Source organism: Antechinus flavipes, chromosome X, assembly GCF_016432865.1.
Source record: "Antechinus flavipes isolate AdamAnt ecotype Samford, QLD, Australia chromosome X, AdamAnt_v2, whole genome shotgun sequence".
In the NCBI taxonomy this organism is placed as follows: domain Eukaryota; kingdom Metazoa; phylum Chordata; class Mammalia; order Dasyuromorphia; family Dasyuridae; genus Antechinus; species Antechinus flavipes.
This window is the reverse complement of record NC_067404.1, coordinates 76,294,552-76,322,085: the sequence shown is the minus strand read 5'-3', so window position 1 is coordinate 76,322,085 and position 27,534 is coordinate 76,294,552. Positions and strand designations below refer to the sequence as shown.

The 27,534-nt window shown below is 42.4% G+C and overlaps 1 protein-coding gene across 1 annotated transcript in view; it reads left to right on the top strand.

Annotated features, from left to right (window-relative positions):
* Window positions 1–15,584: 15,584 nt before the first annotated feature.
* The window catches only part of WDR44 (WD repeat domain 44), an 83,842-nt gene continuing 71,892 nt past the window's right edge, over window positions 15,585–27,534 (top strand). The window contains exon 1 of the mRNA XM_051968973.1: window positions 15,585–16,266. Coding sequence (XP_051824933.1) covers window positions 16,190–16,266 — 77 coding nt within the window. The 5' untranslated portion in view covers window positions 15,585–16,189. The remainder of the gene's footprint in view (window positions 16,267–27,534) is intronic.

Below are 27,534 nucleotides of genomic sequence, written 5' to 3'. Positions count from 1 at the left end.
TTCTGTAGACAGGGATATTGGCTTTTTATCTAAAAATAAAATCATCTGTTTTTGGATGACAAGATATTCTACTAGTTCCTTAGTTGTATGAAATTCCAGAAAGCATTTGCAGTATCAACAAATTGACATTCAATTTGTTCTAAGAGTTTAAAACTTATGAACTAATTTCTTTTAGCTATTGTGATTTGCATCGTTTCTTCTTGTTCTTTCTTCTTCTTCTTTTCCTTCCTACTCCCTGTCTCTTTTATACTTCTTTTCAAGGGGGATATGAGACATAACTACCACTAAGAATAGGAATCATATCCAATTGCCAGCAGGGCAAAATTTTGGATTCTTGACATCCCTTTTGACAATTCAACAAGCATTTATCAGGCACTTTCTGTGGATAGACGCTGAGCTCTTTCATGCTCTTAAGGAGCTTACGTTAAGCTATATGTCTATAGATAAGTAAATATCTTTACTTTTAGATAAGTAAAATATACAAAATATAACTATAAATAATATATATCCAAAATATTTTGGGAGGGCACCACTAACTCCTGAGAGGCAATCTAGAAAACTATCCTATAGGAGGTAATTGAGATCATAGATAGATTCCTCACTCATGAAAGGCTGCTCGAGCTAGACAGTCACGGGAACTCCCCCTAACTGCCACTCTGGTTTTGTTCCTCCGATATCACTGTGGGGCTTTCTTCATCACCCTTGTTGACCTTAATGATGACTAAAAACCTTCCTCCAGAGATCCAGAAAGATGGTGAAGTGATGAGTTATGGCTAAACCAATTCAAAGGTGGAATGAGTGGTTATGGCTAAACCAACTCAAAGCATTAGCAGACATCACAAATAAACCAAAAACAACAACAACACAAAAACAAAATATCAACCATGGCAAAAAAAGAGGATGGAAAGAAACTCTCATAGGAAAATTAACAGGTCAATAAAATGAGTCAAAAAACAAACAAAAAAAATGGAAGAAATGCAAAGCAAGGAGAAATTTCCAGAAAGAAAATAATACAACAACTACACTTTTAGAAGAGCAAATAGGCATTCTACACAAATTGTCAGAGTGACTTGGCTCCGCAATAAGAGACATACAGGAATAGCTGGTATGAATAAGATTGGACATAGCATTTAAGGAAATGGACATAAGAATCATCAACAACACAAAAGAGATGGTGGAAAAATCTCAGCCAAGTAGGAATTTCACAGGAACTCAGGCAGGATCGAGAAAGACATTGGTGGAAGAATAAGTAACAGAAAAAAGCTGCCAAATGACAAAAACTGGAGAAAAAATTTAGACCTTTACAAGCTAAAACAACAGAAAGAAAAAACTCAACAAGACTGAGAATTACTAATCTCCCATAAAAATAAAAAGGAGGACAGAGTCTTAATACCTTTCATAGGAATTCACATCAGAAAATTGTTCAGAAGTATTTGAAGCAGGAAAAAGAAAGCAAATAGAATTCATGTGATACTGAGAATTTTCACATCAACTCTATCAGAAATGTAATCAATAAATTTCAGAGCTACTATATTCTCTTGCAAACATATGGGCTGCATGGAGGAAGCAATTTACATCTCAAGAGGTACCAGTTTGAGGGGCAGTTAGGTGATGGAGTGGATAGAGTACTGGCACTGAAGTCAGGAGGATGTGAGTTCAAAACCAATCTCAGACACTTAATACTTACTAGTTGTGTGACCCTAGGCAAGACACAATCTCAATTGCCTTGCCAAAAAAAAAATTTTTTTAAAAGAGGCACCAATTTGAACTGGACAAAACTTTTCAATGAAAAGAAATTAAAGTAGAAGCTAGAATCTCATAAACTGAAAAGAATGGAAAGTTGGCCTGTACACCCAAATTACCTATGTAGTGAAGATGGACATATCTATTATGAGAAAACTATTTTTCATTTAAGAGGTCAGAAAATCTAATTCCTTCCTGGTGAGAAATACAGAACTGGACAGAGTCTTTGACATGAGAACTGACCAAACACCTTCAACCTAACAAGTTAATCTCTATTTGCATGCAAGTAATAAGTGAAGGATGACTCAGTGTTTACATATGGCAAGGAAGTGATAAGACTGTGGTAGCTTTTCAATTTCTCCCAGTATAAAGGTCACAGAGAACAAAAGAGCCAGGAGTTTGAAGGAGGAATTTGTGGGAAAGGGAACTGCCAAGACTAGATCACCTATAAGGTAAAAGAGAAGAGGAGGAAGAGCAGGAGGAGAAAAGAGAACTTCTATCTTTCGAACTCAAATGTCATCATTAAAGTGGGCTGGAGGACAAAGCCATATTATGAAACTATACTCTTATTTAGGCTTTGGGGGAAGTTTAAAAAAATGATCAATAAAAAGATAATAGCAGTAAAAGAATCTTTTTGTTACAAGGGAGGGTTCTATGAATAAGGGCCCAGGGAATGAGTGATATAAAAAGCTCTCAAAAAAAAAAAAAGAATCACATTAAAAGAAAAAACCAAACTCAAAACCACGACTTCTTAGGACCAAAAAGAAAGCAGGGTACCCTGCCCCTGACGTAATGGCAAGGTCAAAGCACAGAATGAGATATACATTTTGGGATATGACAAATGGGTGGATTTATTGTGTTTGCCAACACTTATAAATTAGTGGGGCTGGAGAGGAAAAAGAGGGAACTAGCGACACTGTTACCATTAATATTGTGAGAATGATCATTGAAACATTTTTTTTTGAAAATCACAAAATAGAAGAAAAGAAAATTCAGGAAGCACAGAGAAGCAAGATAATTTGAAAGTACTATGTTATATTAAATACATATGTATACAAATATAAATAAACATGTTATATTAAAACATATATAAATATATGCTTGTTGTCCTCTGGAGGTTAACGTTAATGTCCTTCCTAATATAGAGCAGCCAGATCTGAACACAATATGCCCAGTGTGATTTGATCGGAACCCACATAGGGGGCTAACAGCATCCACGCTGTGGATACTATCCTTTCCTCAAATCTTAGGGTTTGGCCACCTTGCGGGGGAGCACAAAACCAGAGCTCTGTGATTGGAGCAGGGTGCAGTACCTGTCAGTAAACATGTGATAGGCGGCCCTAGGAAATAAGGGGAGGTAAATTCCTTAGTGACACTTTCCCAGAAGGTGAGATCATTCTCAAAGGGCCCAAAGGGACTATTGTTATGCCAAACTCAGGACACAGTGTGCTTACTGGATCTTAGCTTTGAGAAACAAGGTATATTTGAGTTGATAAGCTGAGAGAGAGAGAGACAGAAAGATAGAGAAACACACAGAAAGAAGCAGAGAGAGACAAAGACAGACATACGGAGAAACAGAGACAGACAGAAAGATAAACACACAAAGAGAAACAGATACATAGAAACAGAGATAGACAGAGAATTGTTTGCATTTGCTTCCCGTGACCCCTCACCACCCACTCATTCCTCAAGCCCTAGCTATCTGGATTCTACACACATACACCTCCAACTTTCTCGACTCGGTTCTCTCCAAAATCATCAGCGCTACTTTATTTCTTTTGCCAACTTCTCTTGTCTGGCCCTTCTGCTTAAATATCAGTGGTTTGCAAAGGTCCAGAATTTTCCCATTCTCCTCTTTCTTTATACCCTCTCCACCGGAGACCTCAAGACCTACTACTAGCTTCAAGGGTAAGTTACCTATATCCAGATAACCCTTAAATCAATGTCTCTCTGCCCCTTGGTATCTCATCAGAACTCCAGTTCCATATTTCCAATTGCTTGCTAGATATCTCCATGTAAATGTCTGCCTGGTTCCTCAAAGTTAGCGTCTTCCTCCTCTCAATTTTACCACCCTGTCCCCAGAATCAAAAATCGGGAGCTTCTAATCTCTTCTGTCCCCATCTCCCTTATATCACATGTCCAAAAAGTTGCCCAAGTCCTGCCAATCCTATCTTGGCCAAATCTCTCCTATTTGTCCTTTCCTCTCTACTTCTGCTCCATACAGCAACATTCTCAGATGGCCTCCAAATGGGTCTTCTTGACTCCAGTTACTCCCCTGTGCTGCCCAGGTAAACTTCAGAATGCCCAGTTCTGATAATGCCATTCCTTTACTCAAAACTTGTTAAGTACTTATCAAATCAAGCAAATTCCTGGTCTCTCCTAGGGTCTCTGTTCTATTTCAGTACCCATGTTCCCTAGCATAGAACCCTTAATAAATGTTTGTTAAGGTGAACTATTAGGAACCTATGGACACAAAACGAAGGAGTTCTTTGTCTTTTATGTGTGTGCCCTGGACCCCTTGGTCTTCTGGAGAAGCCTATGGACCCCTTCTCAGAGAATGGTTTTTAAATAATTAAGGAAGAGACTAGATTTTAGTTAGACGTTAGTGACTGTGCAGATGTACGTTTTTTTTCCCCCATCCAAGTTCACAGGTCTCATGAAATTTTGGGCCTCAGATTAAGAATTCCCAAACGAGATCAACATCAAATAAGCCAAAGAAGAAGCTTCTCTCTTGCCATTCTGCCTTTGAAAAGTCATTCACTCCCACAGCCTCCATTTTTCCCTCCATGCGAACTGGTCCATATTCCATATTCTGGATCTCTAGCCCTGACCTCTTGAATGAGTTCCTGTGAAATGTCTCCCTGTCCTAGTCATTTTCACATGTGTATTTGGCTGTAATTCAACAAGGCTAAGACCAAAGGCTTCATCTTCCTTCTAAAACAGTTCTTCTTTCCAACTTCCTTATTCAATTAATACTATTTTTCTCTCACAAGCCAGGGTCGGGATATCAGTAACTTTTGACTCTTCCCTTTCTCTTGTTCCCTATATTTGCTCAGTTGCCAGGATCAGTCAGTTCTGTCCTTGTAATATCTTTTATATGCCCTCCTTTCCACTGCCCCTCCCCAAATCACCTTCTTTTAAGCTCTTCTTATCTCATAGTTTGATCTACCACAACAGACTCCTAAGGGCCTCCATGCCTCCAGCCTCTTTCCTCTGTTGATCACTGCTACCAGACCAATCTTCCTCATATGCCAATTCATCATATCATTTCTCTGCTCCCAATTTGTCAAGGGCTTCCCTTCATAGAGGATGAAGCACATATTCTAACTTGTTTTCAAGTCCAACCCTCTATCAAGTCCCATTCTCTCTGAGTAAATTTCTCTACCTGGCAACCACAATTCTTAGTCTGCTTGTTCTATTCATTCCTACTCAAATGTGCTTTGCTAATTTCTGCCCTAAACCTTTGCTGAAGCTCTGCCTCCCATTGGAGTGCCATAGCTCCCTACTCCTCTGCTAAGCTAAACTTGCTCAACCTTTGGGCCTGCTTCCTTTAGGAAAATCCCCCCCCCCAGTTCTCTACCCTCATCTTCCAATGACATATCTGTGTCCTCATCTCAGGAAGTCCTTCCTGTCTGTACCCTTCAGTTAGCACTTAATAGAAGGGGATGGGGCTTATAGTATATATTTTTATTAAATAAAACTAGCATTCATATAGTACTTTAAGATTGTAAATCAAACATTATCTTATTTTATCCTCATAACAAGTAGATATTATTATAATCCTAATTTATAAATGAGGAAACTGAGGCAGACACAGGTGAAATGACTTGCCCAGGGTCACATTGCTATTAAGTGTCTGAGGTGGGATTTGAATTCAGATCTTTCCAGCTCTAGGTCCAAATCTCTATCCAATATACCTACTTACCTGCTAGTATTAAAGAAATTATTTTTTGTTGTGTTTTTCATTCAGCTGTGCTGACTCTTTGTGATCTCACGGACCATAGCATGCCAGGCCCTCCTACCGTCCACTATCTTTTAAAATCTGTCCACGTTCATATTCATTGTTTCTATGACATTATCCATCTATCTCATCCTTGGCTGTCCCCCCTTTTGATAGTCTTTAATCTTTCCCAACATCAGGGTCTTTTCCACTGAGTCCCGTCTTTACATTATGTGGCCAGAGTATTTAAGCTTTAGCTTCAGTGTTTGTCCTTCCCATGAGTACCTAGTTAATTTCTTTAAGTATTAGTTGATTTGTTCTCCTTGCTGCCCAAGGGACTCTCAAAAGTCTTCTCCAGCATCATGATTCAAAGACGTCTCTTCTGTGGAGCTCAGCTTCCTTCTCGTCCAACTCTCCCAGCCATACATCGCTACTGGAAAAACCATAGCTTTGACTATGTGGACCTTTGTCAGCATGGTGATGTCTCTACTTTTTAGTCTGCTATCCAGATTTGTCAGAGCTTTCCTTCCAAGGAGAAAGCATTTTTTAAAATTTTGTGGCTGCACTTGCCATCTGCATTGATCTTTGAGCCTAAGAGTATAAAATCCATTTCTTCTCCTTCTATATGGCAGAAAGTAATGGAACCAGTTGCTAGGTTTTTTTGGGTTTTTTGATGTTAAGGCCTTTACACCTTTCCTCTTTCACTCTCATCAAGAGGCTTTGTAATTCCTCTTTACTTTCTGTCATTACTAATTTTGAAATGGTTGACATTTCTCCCAGCAACCTTCATTCCAGCTTTTGATTCATCCAGCCTGGCATTTCACATGATGTACTCTGCATATAAGTTAACTAAATAAGGTGACAATATATAGCCTTGTCATATTCCTTTTCCAATCTTAAACCAATCAGTTCTATATTCGGTTCTAACTGTTGCTTCTTGACCAGCATATAGGTTCCTTAGGAGACAAGATGATCCAGTCCTCCCATCTCTTTGAAGATTTGAAACATTTTGTGGTGATCCACATAGTCAAAGATTTGAAGCAGAAGTAGTTGTTTTTCTGGAACTCCATTGCTTTGTCCATAATCCAGCAAATATTAGCAATTTGGTCTCTAGTTCCTCTACTTCTTTGAAAACCAGCCTCCACTTCTGATGATTATCAGTTTGATTGAAGCCTCACTTGCAGAATCTTGAGCATAATTTTCCTGGCACGTGAAATGAGGAAATTGTTCGTTTATTGAACAGTTGCTCTCAGTGTCCAAATTACTAAACAATGTTTAAATTGTAAAACAATGACAAATTAGTAATAAATTCTCACTAAAGAAAACTCTTGAGTCTCTGTAAGCTGTCAGGAAGTTCCTTGGAACTAGTTACCATTTCTTAATGTCTTAATCTTTGTATCTCCTTTAAAGATAACAGAATGAGCCCAGGTTGGGAAGGAGGAAGAGGAGGAGAAGGAACAGGAAGAGATCAAATTGGGTTACATTTGGGAATGATCTCAAAGTGCTTGTCATTGCAAGAGCACATTTTTTAACACCATTCTTTTCCTGCTGAAGTAGCAGAAATGACTTTGTCTATAGATCATGGAATACAATAATCTCTGAAAAATTAAAAATGCAAGTGTCCAAAGGTCAAGAGACTGAATTCCATTCAAATCATCAAGCATTTATTGGTCATCTGTTATGTGGGACACATTGCTAGGACCTGGGGACTCAAAAGACAAAAATGAAACTTCCAGCACTCAAAGAGTTTACATTTTTAATCTAAGCAACATGTAATATTTTACCAATAATGCAGGAAGTAGCATGAAAGATTTTATTGAAGATATGTGTGAGTCAGCCAGTCAGTAAACATCTATTAAGCACCCATTAAATGAGAGATACAGTGCTAAATTCTGGAAATGTAAAAAGGGGCAAAAGATAATTCTACCCTTGAAGAGCTCACAATCTGTGTATGAGAGAAAAGGAGGAGGGATTCAGTTGTGTGGGACGGATGCTAGACCCCCTTATCCAAATTGACTAATCAGAGACATCTTCAGACACAAAAAGAAAGCATTCAGTCCTTGCAAGGAGAGGCCCAAGCACACCCGAGCAGACATTCTCAGCTCCCATCTCTCAGCATGTGTCTGGCTCAGTGAGCTGGAAATAGTGAGTCTAGTTAAATAGAAAAATAGCCCAATCTTTTCACTGGATGGACTGAAAAAGAAGTAGCCGTTACTGACCAATAGTCAGCAATGTTGTCTGCTTCCTGTGTGTCATGTCATTTCCTAAAGCTTGGACCTAGGGTCTGACCTTTCCTGCCTTACAGACCCCTGGGAATCATGTGATAGACCTATGGGCCTCAGATCTGATCCACTCCATCTCAAAGACTTTTTGAGAAATGTTCACCTGGTCCCATTCATGGGGACTTAAAAGAATGAGAGAACATCATTCATCATTTTGCAACGAGTTCGTTTCTCTGAATTCCTATCTCATTTATTGTACAATAACATTTTTATTACAGACAGGTTTTTCAGCCACTTCCACAGTTGATGGGCATTAACTGTGAGGTCAGGGTAGCATTTCCTAGTTTGAAATATACACATGACAAATTTGCAATGGCCTTTCACTTTGCCAAAAGGGACATTTATTTGAAAATGAGCTCACAGACAAAATGAAGAGGTAAAATACGCAGCAGGAGTGGGAAATACGAAAGAAATTTGGGAGGGTGAGAGGGTTACCAAGGAAAGGAATTTGGAAGAGGCCATTAAAGGAATATTCTGTGAGGCATGAGTGTGCCATTGACTGGCGGGTTAGATGGTAGAGGATTGTAGCATACTGACTAGAGCTAGCTGGAGTAAGGAGAAAGATACCATTAAACGGAAGACACTATGAGCGAGAGAGAGTGTGAGACTACCTCATTGCGGGCTTAGGCTAGAAAAGGACTTAGCAAAGATTTTCATCATGCATTAATCTTTTATTGGGGAAATATAACCTTGGGGGTTTCTCAGGGGAGGAAGGGAAATACCAGGAAATAATTTGGTAGCTCAGAGGGAGGGATCAAGGAGGAATGATCTGATCCCAGACCTGTTTAAAGATATGCTAACGAATATGTCAAAGGTTGTTCAGAGTTTGGAGGGATAGATAATGGAGCCCTCCCTCCCCCCTCCATAGTCTGGAACTTGGAGGCTGATAGAAAGTTCCATCCTTATATAACTCTATACAAACAAGATATTCTGGGACTTGTTTATGCCAGAGAATAGCTGGATGGGCTTCTTCCTGATCTGGGAAGAGAATAAGCTTGTTTCAAAGTCCTTATCACCCACTTTATTTCCAGTTCTTTGCTATACCAAATAGTTTTTCTTGAACAATTCCAAATTGAGATCCAGAATGGTTAAATGTTGAGCCATGGCCCCCCTAATATTCCCTTGGGACACCTTGAAACACATTGAATTTTCCACATAAGTTGCCATATTGTGTTTTTGATATCAGTGTTTAAAGAAACCAACTATGGAGGAAAAGGGAAGCTTTTATATTACAGTATTACAGTACAGGTATTACAGTAGGTAATGTCACTGACTTTCAGAGTGACCACTCTGAAATTCAAGGCACTGCACAAGGTGATGGAAGACAAAGTGAACAAGTAAATGAGTGTTTGTTAAACATTTATTATATGCCAGTCACTGCTCTAAGAACTGGAATTCTAAGCTGGAGTGAGTTTCAGCTTGAAGATTTGGGGCACGGAAGAGACTGTGTTGGGCAATTAGGTGGTGAAGTGGACAGAGTATTGGGCCTCGAATCAGGAAGACTTACTCTTCAGAGTTCAAATAAGACCTCAGACTCTTACTAGTTGTGTGATCTCGGGCAAGTCACTTGACCATGTTTGAGTCAGTTTCCTCATCTGTAAAATGATCTGTTGAAGGAAATGGCCAATGACGCCAGTATCCCTGCCAAGAAAACTCCACACAGTCAGATTGGACTGGAAACAGCAACAGAAACAACAACAGCAAACGGCATCAACAATAACAATAGCAACAACAACAACAACAACAACAATAACCTAGAGCTACCTGGAAAGCCCAGAGAGGACACTAAAACAAAATGGAAGCAGCCTCTACCCTTAAGTAGCTTGCATTTCTGTAATTAAATGACCCACTTGATCTCAAGAATTCAATTAAGGAAAAAGCTTCTAGAACACAATGTGACTTTGTTACAATCCCCTAAATTTGACTTTTCATTGAAAATATAAACAAAGCTTTCAAGAATGTTTCAGTGCTAACCACTTAAGTTGCCCCTGTGCTTAAAAATTGATTTGAAGACGTTATTGATTTCTTAAGCTTTGCTCAATGTGAGATGGTTTGATTTTTTTGAGGGGGAAATTGCTACTTAGGCAGTATTCGGATCATTGCATAATTTAATTTCTCTTAATATATCTAGGCTTCCAAAGAGTCACTGCTGGATCTTCAAGCACAGGCCCACCTTCAATTTCTAGCTCTGTTATCTGTTCCATCTGAGACCTTGCCTCTTGGACCTTAGTTTCCTTCTCTGGAAAATGAGAGACTTGACATAGGTGATCTGTGAACTCCCTTCTGGTTCCAATTTATCAGCCTTTGATTTGGTCATTTGCAATCCTTGACAGACCAGCATTTCTTGAAGCTTGAGTATTGCATGTTCTATGGTTTTAAGAGGCCTTGTTCCAGTGCTAAGCTGAACACAATGTTATTTCACTACCCAGTGATAATGAATTAGTGACTACAATAGGAATTTTACTGATATAACCTTTTTCTATGAACATAATATTAACTCTCTTCTGCCCTGAATTTAAGTGGACAAAATAAAATCTAAGACCGGAGGGGAATGATTTTGTATATGATAAAGGAGTTAGTCAATTGCAGATTCAAGAAGAGCATTAAATTCATCTCTGAGGAGATAGCTGTTATTATTTAAAAACACTTCCCCCTATGCCTTGCTCAAAATGTTTCCCTATGAAAGCCCTTTAGGAAATCATTCTTAAAGACAAAAATTGGAACTCGATTAAATTCAAGAAACATTTAAAAAGTAACTAATACTTTGCAAAGCTCTTTGCCTAGCATAGGAGATAAGACAAACCAGAAAATACTCCCCGCCAAGGATTTTACATTTTCCCCTCTTCCTCAAACTGATGGCTTACCTTGGGCCAGGAGGTATCCTGTGGCCACTAGCCATTAGCCAATCTGTCACTTGACTTCTTGTCTTCTCACTCTATATTAATTCAAGCCAAAATAATCTTTCAGGAGGAAATAGATACCCATAGCAGAAGCTCCTTGCCTAGGATTCAGCTATCATTTCTAAACGCAGCAAAATAGCAAATGTTCAGTAGCCCATTTATATCATCTTATTCACATTTATCTGCTGGTGACCCCTCTCTGTTTGCAAGTGTATCCAGAAGTGACCAGTGGGAGATTTCCTTCAGTTATGGTTTGCTTCCCCTCTCCCCTTTCCTTGGTTTCCTCACTTGTCAAATAAGGGGGAGGGACTAGGTGGCCTGGTGGGTCCCTTCTGGCCGTGACAGTTTATGAATCCCTAGGAAAGTATCCTCTTCTCTATGTAATCTCCTAGTAGTTAATGCGATGCTCACTTTGGACACTTCAGAAACGATTCCTGAAGGGGGAGGGAAACTGTTCCCTTTACTGAAGCTTTGTTCCCTTTAAGATTATCACTAAACTGTGTTCTCTTTAAAATTAAATTGTGTCCTCTTTTTGATTTCAGAGCTCAGGATCTCCCAGGCTCCAAGTAGTCTAGAGAGAGGGCCCATCTTCTCAGGATGAGAGAAGCCACAGTATTCAAGGGCAAATCAACTCCCATTGATCTTTTTGAAATTCTAAATTCTCATTCAATTGAGAAATCTTGGTCTGATCAGCTCAGACTGTCCCAGCCCCCCACCAAGATAACCACATAACAGGTTCCCTTAAATTCACTCCTTGTAGAGGGCCAAGCAGTTTGCTAGCACCCTGCCCGCTGAGCATTCTCAGCATAAGATTCCATTTCCTCAATAGGACTCTGCCACTATAGAAGTCAGTCTCTTAGCAAACTGGTTTCTATCCAATAATAAACTTTCATTTTGCAATTAATAATTCAGGAATAAGTGAATTCTTTCTCTTTAAACCTACAGCCGATTGAAAGGGGATTTTTAACAACTCTCTTTTTACTACTAACCTCATTACCACCTGGAATTGAGGAGAGTCTCATTCACTCTTGACAGCTTCAACTAACAACTGTATGCAGTTGGCTCTGTGCCCTTAAATATCTTCTGCTTCCAGACTCATATCTCCACTTGCTCATGGGACAGTTCCACTTAGCTGATTCCAGCAAGACCTCCAATTTAATGAGAGTTCTTGTTACCTCATCCTCATCCTGTTTCTTCTTCTGGTATCACTGTTCCTATTTGGGTGTCCATCATCCATACTGCTCCCAGTGTGCAGGCCCCTGGTACTCCCTCACCCCTCATCCTTCCAAAGTTGTCTCATCTTTGCCCTTTTCTTTCTCTTCCTTCTGCCACCACTCTGTTACCACCTGCCTGAACTACTGTAATAGCTTCTTTTTAATAGTATTTTATTTTTCCAAATACATGCAAAGAGAACCCTCAACATTCACTCCTGTAAAACCCTGTGTTCCAGATTTTTATGCCTCCCATGCTCCCTTTCCCCTCCAAAAGACAGAGAGCAAGGCGATACAGGTTGAACACATACAGTTCTTCTAAACACGCCTCTACTTTGGCCATTCTGCATAAGAAAATTCGGATCAAAAGAGAAAAAACATGAGAAAGGGAAAAAAAGCAAGCAAACCAACAACAACAACAACAAAAAGGTGAAAATACTGTGCCTTGATCCATACCCAGTCTCTATAGTTCTCTCTCTGGCTGCAGATGGCACCCTCTGTCACAAGTCCATTGCCCAGAATCACCCCACTGCTAAGAACCAAATCCATCACAGCTGACCACTATGAAAGCCTCTGAATGGGTCTTTCTGCCTCTACTTGATTCCCAATCCTCCAACCTAACCTTAGAAGAGGGTCAAGTCCTATGACTTCATTTTGCCACCCTTCATAATACTGCCAGCCAAGGCCCTTCTTGGTCATAGAACCTCTCTGCTCAGAAATCTCCAGGGGGTTCCTATTGGTTTAGGAATACATTCCTGATTCCTCAGCAAAGGCCCTCTCTGTTCTAGTCCCAGCTGTTCCTTCTGGCCTTACTTCAATCACACTGTTCCACGCACTTGACATTTCAGCAGGGTCTACAGAGGCTTTCTCTTTGTACGTATAGAATTCCTACTTATTTATGAAAACTAAGGCAAACTATGACACCTCCCTATGATCTCCTTAATCAATAGTGATATTTATTTGCCCAGGACCTCTTAAAACACTTGGTAATATTTTCATATACTTATGTCACAATATAGTTTTCCCTATTTCAGACTTTCTCAGCCCCTTACTAGACTGTAAACACTGAGAAAGCAGATCCCCTAGCTTATCTAAATAGTATATCTTTCAGAGTTAACAAAGATGTAGGTATAGGGACAGGGATTGGATCTGTGATTTCTTCATTGATGTGCAACTCCAGAGTCAAGAAACCCTAGTCTCTGCCTTCTCTGGATTGTATAGGCCTGGGAGTTGTTTGGGGGATGGGGGCACTGAGACTCGAGTCAAGTTACTTGTCCAGGGTCACAGTATGTCAGAAGTAGGATTTGATCCCAGATTTCATTGGCTTGGAGACCAACTCTCTATTCACTGTTCAGTGTTGTCTCTTAGAACGAATATAAGAGATGAGTATCTGTTGAATGTTTATTGAAGGAATCCATGTGAAGCTTGCTGCAGCTGTAAACATTTCTGAGTGTCTGAGTGCCACTGAATCGAGTTAGGAAGGTACACCTAGGCCAAAGTACAAATCCTGTCTGGCAATGGGAAAGTTGTGTGGGCTTTATTGGAAGGAAGCTGTGTTCTTACTTGATCCGATCAGACCAAGATCAAGTGTCCAAAATGTTCAAGACACTGAGGTTAAGTCATTGAACAGAACTTTCCATCTCTCAGCTGTGGGCATTTGCACCCACTGTCCTTTTCATTACCGAGGGCAGGGACTGTCCTTTGCCTTTCTTTGTGTTCCCAGTTCAGAACAGTTCTTAGTACATATTAGACAGCTAATAAATTCAGTTCCTGGTACATAGGAGACAAACATTTATTGACTGATGACATAAAGTCAAAAAACCAAATTGCCCTTGCCCCTAAGAAATTCATCTGATCATTAAGTAAAAAGTGTTTTCATAAGAGAGATGAGGGTGGGGAGGAAGAGAGAGACAGATACAGAGAGACAGAGAGAGAGAGAGAGAGAGAGAGACAGAGACAGAGAGACAGAGAGACAGAGACAGACAGAGACAGAGAAACAGAGAATTTGAGAGAGAGAAGGAGAAGGGGAGAGAGAGGGAGAGAAGGAGAGGGGGAGAGAAAGGGAGAGAGAGACAGAAGGAGTGGGAGGGGTAGGGGAGAGACACATAGAAAGACAGAGAGGGGGAGGGAGAGAGACAGGCAGACAGACATAGGCAGAGACACAGAGACAGGGAAAGAGGGGGGAGACATTGAGACATAGAGAGGGGGAGGAAGAGAGGAAAGGAAAGAAGGAGAGAGGAGGAAGAGGAGAAGAGAGACAGAGAGGAGAAGGCAGGGGGAGGAAAGAAAGGGGGGAGGGGGAGAGAGAGAGAGAGAGAGAGAGAGAGAGAGAGAGAGAGAGAGAGAGAGAGAGAGAGAGAAACTGTGTGACTGTGTGTTAAACTGGTGTTTTGGGAAATACATGATTCTAAGTTAGCATTCGAAATGGCCTTTTCAGGACAGTGTGGCTTTTTAAGAGGCAGAGAAGGGGAGAGCGAATAGCCCCTAGTTTGGGCCAACAGAAGCCGGGAAGCGGGGGACTTCCTGTCTGTGCATGCTTATTCGCCCGTGGGCTCCTTGGGAAGGTGAGCTCTCGGACGCGGAAGGGCCACGTCTTTAACCTTTCTTTTTCGCCAAGCACTCAGCACAGCGACGGGCACACGAGCCTAATACATCTCCGCGGCGTGAAGGTGTAATCTCACAGGCAGGGCGTGAAGCAGGCAGGGCTCGCTGACACACGGCCTCCCCCCAGATGACTTTCTTGCCCCAGTTTTTTCCCTTTTCGGCCCTGACCAATATGGTGGCTAGGTCGGTAGCGGGGAAAGTGACAGCCTGCCTACGGACTAGCCTGGCAGTTTGGGGCGGTGCGAGAGCATCTCCCTAACTCAAGTTGCCGGCAGTCTGGAACTGAACCGATGGACCCACACTCACGCAGCGCGAGGGCTGCGCCTTAGGGTAAGGGGGGGTGGGGGCTGAGGACTTTTGGGCTACACAGCCCACACTTAGGAGGATGTGGCTGTCTGTGGCCCCGCCCCATCCCAACATCCAGGAAGGGATCTCAAGGCATCACTTCTGGGTGGCTAGCTAGCGGGGCCGGTCTCTTAGCCCCGCCCAGTGGATGGTCTCCAGTCTAAGCCCCCCGGGCAGGATTTTCCAGCCCGGAAAAAAGTTTAAAGGACGAATGGTGCCACAAAACAGCTGCTCCCACCCCAGCGCTGTCCTCCCGGCCCGGCCCGGCCCCAGCTCTTTCCCCAGAGCGCGCTTTCAAACTCCAGAAAGTTATTGCTAGTTGGTCTTTGGAAGGTACGCAAGGCTCCGCCCCCTCCGTGACATCTCCCTCTCCAGGGGGTGCGCGCTCCCTGCCGCGGAGCCTTGCTACCCCCCTCCTCCAGGCCAGCTTGGACAGGTCCGGCCCCGCCCCGCCCCGCCCCACTCCTCTCTGCTCTGCTCCCCCCACCTCCCCCTCTTGGTTCCTTCCGGCGCCCCCCCCCCTTTATGCCGTCATCACGCAGGCGTTCTGCCTGTTGGCTTTCCCGTCTCCTCGGGAAGGAGCCGTGGGAGGCCGGCCGCTCCCCGCCTCCTCCTCCTTTTCTCTCCTCCCCCGCCCCGGTCATCCCTCGGCTGGCTCTCGAACTCTCGCGAGGCTCAACGCCGGTCGGTATTTGGTGGGGCCCCTTCTCTCAGCTGCTACCGCCGCCACGGCTGTGCCTGCGGTGGAAGCTGGAGCTGCCGCCTGCGCCCCCACCCTCCCCCGCGGCGCGGAGTCCGAGCCCTAGCCGGGGCCGCCCCCTCTTCCTCCCCGCCCCTCTCTGGGTCGGAGCGGCCGGGAGCCCCTGCGCTTCCTTGGCCACCGCCGCCCCATCAGCCTGGGGACCAGCTGAGTGCTGCTCGCTCGCCCCAGGCTGAGTCTGCCGGGCAGCCCGCCCGCAGCGGCCGCCGCCGCCGGCGGAGCATCCTCCCTCCGACCGGCCGGTTTCCCCCAGTCTCCGCCACTCCGTCCGTCCCTCCTTCCCTAGACCCGGCGGGCCGGGCCGCTGTCTCTCCACTGCCGGGGGCAGGAGGAGGAGGACGAGGAGGAAGGGGACGAGGAGGAAGAGGACCCACCGCTCCCCCCTCCCGGGGTGTGTCCCACAAATGGCGTCAGATAGCGACACGGAGGAGTTCTACGATGCTCCCGAGGACGTGCACCTAGGGGGTGCCTACCCTGCCGGGTAAGAAGAGCCCACCCGTGTTCCCTCTCTCCAACCTCCCCAACCCCCCCCCCACCTCCCCCACTCGTAGACCCCCTTCTGGGAGGGACAAATGCTTCCCCCGAAGCCCGCGCCCACGGGCTCGGGAGCTAGGTTCTCTCAGGTCTCCCTTCCTCTGCTTCCGGACCCGAAGGGGTTAGGGGTGCGCCTTAACTCAGGGTGCCCGGGGTTTGACTTTTCGCTTTAGCTTTCACCCCGGGGGGGGTCTGAGGTGGAGGGCTTGGGAGCCCCGAGTCAGCGTTTGTCCCCCCTCCAGTTCTCCGAACTGTTAACCTGTTTTGTTAGTCCAGAGGTAACGAACTTTTCCCCATCCACTGCAGTGCACTTAAGGACAGCGATGGGAAGCGACTTTGGTTGGGGCTTTGCTTCTCCCAGGAGCTGGTAACTGCTGGTCCTGTCTGTCAGGATCATTTCTTAAACGCTGCCGGGAGGCAGAGGAACTTGACCACTAGTTTCCTACTCTATAGGGGGAAAGGCGATCTAAATAAAGGGGGAGACGAGATAACTATAAATGTATTCAAGTCCCAACCAACTGAGATATAAACAAGTGCTGAGTAATCCGGTGGTTGCAAGGACAGCCTCAGCTTTGTATTTTTTTCTCCTTAATTTTGCCAGATGTTTAGGTGACTGGGTATCTGGAAGAAAGACGTTGAGTAATTCTATTGTAGTTCTATTTTGGCTTTTTTGAATAAGTCCTTAGCGCTTCTGTTTCGTTTCTGGATCTTGAGTCTGTTTCTTTGATTTCCAAACTACTCGAAGCCCCCCAAAGCTCTAGCTTGGAGCAAGGAAGTTCGCCCCCCCCCCCCCCTTGTTTGTATTGGTGTGGAAGCTTTTAGGCACTGGAATTGTTCCACTTTGCATATGTTTGTCACTTGTGCAGTTATGCCTTTTAGACTGCCTTTGTCTCTCTTCTTAAGTAAATAGAAACTGTTGATTGTCCGAGTACCTATTGTGTTTGGCAGGTGCTAGACTGGTTTAAAAATGCCAGTTCCAAAGCGTTCTCAGATCTGTTCTGAAAGGTTCTAGGCTTCTTCCGACACAGAAGATGTGCAGTTTTAAAATATGCAGATGGTGCGGCAGCAGCCACAGTCCAAGTTACTGGATTCTGTTCTTGGGCTGCTCGAAGGTGTACAGCCTTCACTCGGCCATGAGCAGGAACTCTTCCAGCCCTGCCTGGTCTGTGTCCTTTCAGCGTTCTGAAATCGTTGCTGTGGAATGGTCGGGGCGGCTGGTTTTGTTTAAGTTAGGGGGCTGAGACAGGTGCGGTGCATCCTCAGATCCAAGAGTATGGCAAATGTCCTCCGTTTCCATAATCACCATTTGCAGAGTTTGCCTCCTTGAAAAAAAAAGACCTTAGTTTCTTAGATTCTGAGTTAGAAGGGACCCTTTAAGGCAGTCCCGGCCAAGCCTCTCTTTTGACAGATGGGACCGAGACACGCTTAGGTTATTTGACCAAGGTCACCCAGCTAATAATTGAGTGGCCAGGTGGGGAGACCCCAGTCCTCCGATTCCAAACCCAGCACTCCTTGTACTGCATCAGACGCTCCCATTTTTGCCACTCTAAGTCTGAAGCTGCCGCATTTGAGGTGACAGTTGAATTTCTTGAAAATATTAAGTCATAGTAATGCAGTGATCTTAGGCTCCATTAAGAAAGGCTGGTCTTCCAGGAATAGAAAGGTGATATAGTCTGTTTTCTACCTTCCTCAGACCTCCTCAGGAGCAGAATATTAAATTCTGGGGGCCACATTTTAAGATTGACATAGATGAGGCAAAAGTGTCTTATTAGAGTTGAGAAACCAGGATGGTAAAGGGCCTTGAATCCATGGGTCTTTTGAAAAAAATCTGAGAATGTTTATCCTAGAGAAGACTGGGGGGGGGGGGAGACAGGATGAACTTGATGGCTCTCTTCAGCTATTGAAGGGCTGACCTGTGAAAGGGAAATTAGACTTGTTCTGCTTGGCCCCAAAGGCAGAACCTGGATTATTGGGGTGAGGGGGTCATTCACTGAGGCCAATTTAGGGTTGATTAAGAAAGCCTGGAGAGCTGGTGGTCCTTCCTTCACCCCTTCCCCTCCACCTTCTAAGTCTTCTAGGTCTTCGAGCAGAGGCATCTGTTACAGTGGGGGGCTTTTGTGCTTGGGTCCGATTAGATGGCCACTAATGTCTCTTCCAATTCCCCTATTCTGTGTTTCCTCGATAGAATCCAGAATTGTGGCTAACTAGTTGGTTCATTAACTTGTCATCTAAATGAGACTGATTAGTTTTGCTCCAGTTTTGTTCAATAATTTCTTCCCTCAGGACACTGTAGCTTTTCAAGCTCTTTGATAACTCTGGTACTTGAGAAGTAAATATCTCTTGGGACATAGCTTCCTATTTTTAACCCAAACCTGCCCTGACTCCTCACCATGTACAGTTCTATAGTTAGAGCTGCTCAGTGTTGTCTCTCTGTTGATTTCACTTCTCCTTGTTTAGCAGTAGCTGAGAAGGGAAAGAGGCTTTGGAACTCCAGAGGACTTCTTTCTCCCAAGGAGTCAGTCAGTCCAAAGGACTTTGGAGGAACGTTTTGTATTTTCTCTCCTAGCTTACTAGGTAGAGCCTACCTGGTACTTGGTATGAGTCGGGATAATATTGATCAGCCTCCAGAGAACAGTAGGGTAAATGTGGGTACTTCAGAAACCAAAGTGTGCTAGCTTTTTGTTTGAGGATATATATTTTTTAAAAAATTGAATCATCAGGACCTAAAAGCGATCATTATAGAATGTCTCATTATAGTGGAGGTTGAATTGGATTTGGAGTTGGGGGCCCTGTGTTTGAACTTTGACTCTGCTGCTTACTTACCATGGGCAAGTTCCTTCTTTGGGTCTTAGTTCTTTCTTTATTTTTTAAAAAGTGAAAGAGTTTAACTAGACAGTTTCTAAGATCCCTGAATTTCTGATATTGTGATTTTGTTGCTTTTTTGTCTTCTTATTCCCAGTGCCTTAGCAAATAGAAGGTACTTATTGAATTAACTGTGAGAAATCAACCCGATCCTATTACATACAACTTTTTGTCTAAAGCTAATGGCTTTCTTGAGTTTTTATCCACTGTTGTTCTAATGTGCTGTAATTTTCTGATAAGGCTGGAGATGCTCCTCTGCCTTTTGAAAATGCTCAAAAGCTCAGTGTCACATATGTGAGGCCTGCTGTTTATACTTACATGAAAGCAATCCAGTTTGGAAGGGAACTTTCATTTGTGTGTTTTGACATTAGTGAGTCAGAGCACACCATTATACTGGAGGCCTGCCTACCCAGGAGGCCTGAGAGCACAACCTGGCTTGGGACCCTGTTGGGCAGAGAGCTTCAACTTGGAAACAAGAAACAGCCCTTTCAGGCCCTGTGGGTATAGGGCATATCAGCATTCTCTATTGTTGCCCTTTGAGGAATGTTAGTAGGTGTACCCTGAATGGAATGGAAAGCCTGTTGTGAAGCGCTTTTGTAATTTGGTAAATTCGGATCACAGAGTCAATCTTTGGGTTGGAAGGGATCTTGGGAGATGATGGCCAGCCTTCTCCTATCTTACATGGGGCAAACTGGGATCACAAAAGTGTGAACTGGCCAGAGGATGTACCAGTAATGCCATTCATTTTGTTTTATTTGATTTGATTAAAAATTCACATGACTTAATCCTTCCAAACTGATCTTAAGGTGAGGTTCTAGTGTCCACACACATTCTTAGACAGTAACTGTCAGATTGTCCCAGTGTTCTCTAGGCCTTTTCTGACCCCTCCCTGTTCTATCATAGGGAAAATTACATTCCTGATAATATAGCCCTTTCCTTCACTTCCTGAAGAGGAAATACATCGAGAGATGGGATATTCTGGTCAGTTAGTTGGCCATCGGCTTCAATACGAGGTAACAGTGAAACATGGCTGTCCTAAAAGCTAATGCAATTGGGACTTCATTAATGGAAGCAATGTACTCAGAGAACAAGGAGTATGATAAGTCTGCCGTCTTTTCACCGATTACTCCATATCTGGAGTTCTGCACAGCCATATTTTAGAGCGACACAGATTAGAAAAAGTCCAGAGGAATATAGGATTTTCTAACCCTTCTGCAGCATACCTAGCAAGTGATCAGTTTGGCCTGGGCCTAAAAGTCTTTGGGGATGATGGGTAATTTCACAAGTCAAGGGAGTATAGAATCAAAGTAGAATTTCCAAAGTAGATTCAATAGTAGGACTTGGCACCATATTAGTTGTGGGGAGTGAGAGTGAGGAGGTGAGGACAGCCACTCCATTGTGGCCCTGGGTGACTGAAAAGGTGATGACGATGCTCTTGATGTGTCAGAAGGGAAGAATATTTTCGGGGAAAGATAAGTTCGGTTTCCACATGTAAAGTTTAAGATGTCTACGGGAAATCCATTTTTGAATGTCCACTAGACAGTTGGTGATTCAAGACCAGAGGTTAGGAGAGAGATTAGGGCTCAGTGTAGAGATGAGTGGAGTCTCTGGCAGCTCTTTCCACTTGGGAATGGCTTTTAATGATTGGGGAGGGGTTTTTTTTTGGTCAACATTAAACTTGCTCTCTTGCCACTTGTACCCATTGGTTGCCCCTGGTTTGCCTTCTGGGGCCGGGCAGAACCTTGTGATCCTTTTTTGTTGGCAGTCATCCTGAGGACTCCTGCATCAAGGGCAGCCTGTGAAGCTGGGGAGAACAGGAGGACCCCCCCCCCCCCCCGCCAGGGGTGACAGGGAAAGAAGGCAAGTTTTGACTCAGCTCTAGAGAAGAGCAAAGATAACCCCCAAATGGAGTCGGCTGCCTTCAGAATGGGGGGAGGGGTTCTTGTCACCAGATGTGTTCACAGAGCCTGGACAACATCTCCGGGATGTTGTGGAATGATTTCTGCCTGGGTTGGGGCAGTTGTTCAGGTCCCTGCCAACTCCAAGAGCCCATTATTCTAAACTGAGTGCTTTTGTATCAGCTCACTTCAAACATTGCCTAAGTGCCTAGGTATGGTTAGCTTAAGCAAATAGATGCCCGGAAGATGGATAGGGCTGGGGAGTGGAAAGGGGGAACTGTTGGAATTCAGGACAACTCCCGGTGGCCTGCTTGTTCCACAGTAAACTCATTGTCGTCAGTTCACGTAAGTCCTCCTCCCCCGCCCTTCTCTGTGGGCCTCAATTTCTCTTTCTGTAAAATGAGGGAGTTAGACTGAGTAATTTTCAAGGATTTATAATCAGTTGTCTCTTATTCATGTGCTGTTGCCGTCAAGCATTTGGTTGAAACACTCTGGATGAGAACCAGGGTCTTTTTCAAAGTGTTTTTGTATTACAGTTTCAGGACTTTCTTGTCTTTCTGCTCCTGGTTTGAACCCTATTTCTTGCTGGGTAAGCTGTATGTATATCCTTGGACAGTCTCTCCTGCTAATTAGTATTGATTATTCAGACATGTCCTGAGGCCTTTGAGAGGTGGCATTTTGTCTCTACATAAAGGAGAACTCTCAGTCACTCCCAGTGTTCTTTTGGGACAGCCCAACTTTTTTCTGATGGCCTGAAAAAATGAAGGTGCTTGCTTTCCAAGTGCAAGTGTTGCTGGGCAACTCTGATTTGCATTTTTGGCTTAGCTGTCCTGAGCTTGTGTCTCCTCCCTAAGCCCCTCTGAGGGTCTAACCAGAGCTAGCACAAAGCCTTTTGTTCTAACTGAGCTTACAGGAGCTGATGCCCAGGACTTTTTGCCATGGCCTTGAGGCCTACCTAGCCACTTCTAAATTCTGCCAATTAATCTTCCTCACTGTAGGTTTAAAAAGGTCTAATGGTATTATGTGGCCCATGGGAGCAAAAGGTTTCTGTTTGCTTGGAGTTTTATTTTTAATTTTTTGGTTTCTCTTCTTTTGAGTTTGAAAATAACCTACTATCCTTAGCTTTGAATAGCAGATGAACATTCTATCCTACTTTTTCAACATTGGGAACCGAGGCTAAGCTGTCCTGAAGAATTATCTAGCCTGCAAGAATTAAAAACTTACTTTAGCTACCTCAGTGGGAAATGCTGGTTCTCCTGTCAGAATAGACAGCTGCAGTATGTCCTTGTTCATGGAAAGTGTCATTCCTTTTAGTGGTATTCTTTCATTGTATGTGATTGGAGAACTTCGAGAGAGGTTCCTTAAAGCGATGGGTAAATGATCACTTACCGATTTAACTTTGTTTTTCATTGTACATCAGTTTAGTAGAAGAACATTTCTAAACCTCATCTTCCCTTGTCTCAACCGTGTAATGCATCCTTATGAACTGGGGGTAAAATCGACAGAATAAAGTAAGTACAGGTTTTAAATGTAGCATCTTGGATTGTAAATGAATCGTGGATGTTGGACAAGTGACTTGACTGTAATAACAGTTAACTTTCATTCTCCATTCTCTTCATATGCAAAATGTCTTTTGCCATTCCCCTTTTCTTGGGCACATACTTCATTTCTAGCTTTTTTTTTTTTAAATCGCACTTCTGTGAATCTTGTTTGTATTCTTGATATCATTAAAACTCCCTAAGGCGACAATCTAGTTGTTTGACTGCTGGGTCCAAGGATATGAACAATTTGGTAACTTAAATCGCATAGTTCCACTTTGTTTTCCTAAATGATTGGATTCATTCATATCTTGGCCACTGGTAGTAAATTAGTATGCCCTTCTTCACAAAGCCCCTCCAACATTGAATTTCCCCTCATCTTTTTGATACAGGCATCGTGGTACCTCAGGTTTTTGTTTCATAGTTCTCATGAGTGAAATTCTTTAAAAGTGCTTTTCAGATGATTGCTGATTATGTTTCTTCTTTTGAAAAACTGCTTATTTTTATGCTTTGATCATCTCTCTTTTTGGAGAATTTTGATTCTATTGTATTTCTTGTTTTGTGGTGATGAAGAGGAGTTGGATGTAGGTATGACAGCACACTCTGCAGTCTGACTGGGAGTCCTTTTCTCTCATCAGTCCCCTAGAGCTACTTTTTAAGTCTTTGTATAAAACTGAGCAGGTGAAAACCATTATAATGGCCTCTGAACAAATCTCACCTTCCGTCTTTGTCCCCCTTATGTTTATCTTGGATACCCAGTCTTCAGTCTGGTTCTGCCAAAGCTTTCTAGTCCCTGCTTCCATTTCCCTGGGCACTAGAGCTCTCTGCTTGACTGGGCCAACAACTCTTAGAAGATTTTACCTGCCTCCTTACCCCAGCATTCATCATGCCAGAGTCATGGCCCAGGGCATAGCACTTAAATAGGCTGGAGGTTTTAGAGGGTCATTCACCTCAGTGAACTAGGGGGATTCATCTGACCTGCTAATCAGTGATATGATGATCCAACTTGTAATGGCAGTAATTTGTGTACTTTAGAGAAAATGTCTGTGTCTTTGCAGCAATTCATTCTAAATTGATGAAGTATTTAGGAGTTGACAAAAGGAAAAACCAAATTATTTCAACTCTTGGAATAAACAGGAAAAGGAAGATGAAGACTAAATTTGGTCTATAATTCAGTATTACCTACTTTACATTCAGTTTTTGGTCTTTCAGACTGCACTATGAAGTTTGAAATTAATATTAGGTCATTAAAGTAGTTTAACAACACACTCGTTTGCTACAATTTTAAGAACATACATTTTATTTCATTAATTTTATTTTAATTAAAATTTTATTTTTTATTTATGTAATTAGTATCCAAATCAACATCAAAATTTCAATAATTAATTATTTAAATTTTAATTAATTTAAATATTAAATAAAATATTTATTTTAGTTAAATACATGTCAGTTATCACTTAGTGGTTGTTTACTGGAATATTTAACATAGCAAAAAAAATCCCCTGATTCCCCACATTCACCTCTGTTAATTACATCAGAGGCAATGCATCCATAGTGACTTGACTGTTTTTAATGAATTTAAGTAAATACCACATCAGAATGAGGTTTTTTTCATCTGAAAAAAAGATTACCATAACTTTAGGATTTGGGGCTTATGCTTTTTTAAACTGAAATTTACTTAACCTTCAAGCTAAAGAGATAGAAAGCAGCTTGTTCTTTGGTAGACAGATTTCAGTGACCTTTGGATGGTTACACGGTGCTTTTCCACTGCAATTCTCCTTCCAGAGAAGGAAACTGAGGCTCAGAGACTCTGTGATCAGCCTAGAGTCACATGGAGGGGAAGGGAAGAGAAGGGAACAAATATTTCTGGGCTAGACACTGTGTACTAAGTGCTGGAATATTTCATTTGATCCTCACAATTCCCTGTTAAGTAAGTGATATTATTAGCCTCATTTTACAGTTAGGGAAACTGAAATGAATTGAGACTAAGTGAATTGTCCAGGGCCACACAACTAGTAAATGTATAAAACTGTATTGAAAAACCAAGGGCATACCATAACAACCCTACCATATGGATTTTTTTTTTTGACTAGGTAAAAGAGGCCGTTCTCTGTCTCATTTCTTTCTTACCCAACCTTAATCACTGAATGGGTGAGGCCTCAGTCAAACGGAGACCTGTTAAAGACCTTAGCTTAAAAAGGCCAAAGTGTCCCTCTGCATCCAGGGCCATCTCTAGTCATTCTGATCTCTTTTTCTGGCCACTGGACCCAGATGGCTCCAGAGGAGAACGTGAGCCTGCTGACTTTGTACAGCCCTGTCTCACTTAAATCCAGTTCACTTGCATGTCATGGCATCACATCCCTGAAGTCTTGGTCCTCTAAAGAACAAAGGACAGACAACAAAACTCTATTAGAACTCAGGTTTTCCTGAGCCCTCTAACCCTGAATGCGTACCACTTAGTTCCTTAGGTTATATACATAGTAAGTAGATTAAATCAAGTCTTCTTGCCTAGTATTTTGAATCCTTATGTAAAGTATAATTTAAACCGATGCACTTTAAATTTTGGGCAAGCTGTGGTCAAATCCTGCTTATACTTCTAACCTAAACTTATTTTAATTACACATAGAAGCTTATGAGCTATACTTTTGCTCCCTTTGGTAATCTTAATCATGAAGAGCTCACACCCAGTCTTCTTGTAGTGTGAGGTTAAGTATAGCATCCTTGGAAGCTCTGAATAAATCCTTTTTTGGATACCTTTTCTGAGAGACAGCCTGCTCACTCGGAGTAAGCAGTGGCTATACCCTAATGTTAATAGAATGTGCCAGTTTAGCACTCATTGAATTGTCTGTGTTTTGTATAAACTCCAGATCAGCTTTCTAGGGAACCAATTATAGAGCTTCTTGCTATATTCAAACTTACTTTTTCAGAAACGGGCATCTGAGTTATCAAGTAGCCGGGAAAGGGATAAGTGATATTTCTGGCAGTAATCTCAAATGCGGTTTGTGAACGGAGCATTCTTGTATTCTCTTCCATTTAACTTGGATCCTAAAAGGCTCTATTTAAACAAGGGAGTTTTAGAGACCCATTTAGTGGGGAATGGACAATCAGATGAATGTGTACATGAACACAATTGCTCTGAGAAGGAACAAACACGATCAATACAGAGAAGCTTGAGAGTCTGTGTGAAGTGATGCAAAGGGAATTAGGCAGTTCCACAAAGTGATTATACCACTTTAATTGGGAAACTTTCTCACTCCCTCCCTTTCTTGGCAAAGGTAAGGGGACCCTGGGTATGGACCATTGCCTATAACAGAGTTTTCCCCCCACTCTCCCCTCCCCCTTTAATGTCAGGAATGGTGGTTTTGAAGGAAGGAGGGAAAGGATACAGTGATGGGACAATCAAAAGATTAGACTAAAAATTTATTTAAAAACTAAGAAACTCCATAATAACAACAGGTAGACCTTAGGAACTGCCCTTGTCCTTCAAGGTTTTGCCTGTGATAAGTGTAAAATTGTCTCTGCAAGCAATAAAATGCATATGTTTATGCTCATAACATAACATAATGATAGATTATTAAATTATTATTATAATTAAATTAAACAAAGGGATCTTTGTTATATTAAAGCGGTATGTTGTGCATTTTATATATCCCCAAGTGGCCTTCTCCTCCCTGTACCACACTTTAACCCCCAATGCCCCCCAGACCCTCCTGGCTCAAAATGCTCAAAATCATTAATTCATGAGCTAGAATATTGGTATCAAAAAGTTGGTTGTCTATTTCTGGGAAAAGCTTACGGTCATTAAAAAAGTTTTGCAGTTTCCTAAAGGCCGACCAACCACCTTCTCTTCTGGTTCAGGAGCAGACGCAGTCATCGATTCTGTCTGTCCAAGACATTGTCCATATGTTGATGGAGGAACTGCAGAAGTTGTAGGTAGCACTGAGCATTATAATTCAGAAAATAGTCTTTAACCACTTGATTTTACCCATGTGAATAGTTAGGCACAACTCTTGTAACTGCTTCTAGGTCTCTTTGGAGGAGTGTCTGCTAGATTTGGGGGCTTGATGGAAAACCAGCATGTATCGTTCACAAACAGCATCTGGAAAGCTTCACTAGCCATAGGGAAACCCTCTTCAATTTAGATTGTGAAATGGACATCTTTAGCGAAAGGATACAGTTCTGTATTGTGCCTCACCTACTATAGACCGTCTCTGTTAGAGTTTTCAAGAAATTTTTGACAATTTTGCTGTCAGGACAGGAGGTACTGTTTTCTCACAGAGAAGAAGCACAGGGTAATTGTGCATCCTCTGTGTTTTTCAATCACTTGTATGGCAGTAACGTTATACTCTGCTGTGAAATCTCTCTTGTGAAAGTCTGCCTGGATCCCGATTAATGTTCTCAGTGAAGATGCCCTGTGTTTAGAGAGAGAGGCTCATATCCTTTTACTTTGTTGGAAAAGTAAGACTATTGCATCAATAGCTGCTGTTCTCAGTTTTGACTTTTGGGTATCAATAATTATCAAAAATGTGTTTTTAAAAATTTTGATTATCATGGATGAGTATTGATAGTTTATGTGTGTATGTGAAATATATATATATATGTATATATACATATACATATGTGTGTGTGTGTGTGTGTGTACATCTCTCTATGTGTATGTATATGCAAGTGCAGGGCTTACCAAAACATTTAGATTAATAATCCATTTCAAGTCTTCCCCCTTCCTAGTCACATCCCCTTTACGTGATGGCCTGAAGATGGAAGACCCAGTTTGGGGACAGCAGTTGCAATTTCAGAAAATTCCTATAGCTAGCTATCTTTTAGGAAAAAAGGGTGATTAGCATACAGATTAGCGGACTTCCCAGGGTTTTCAAATAAGATAATTTTTTTTCTCTTTGTAACCTGTGGAAGGGAGGA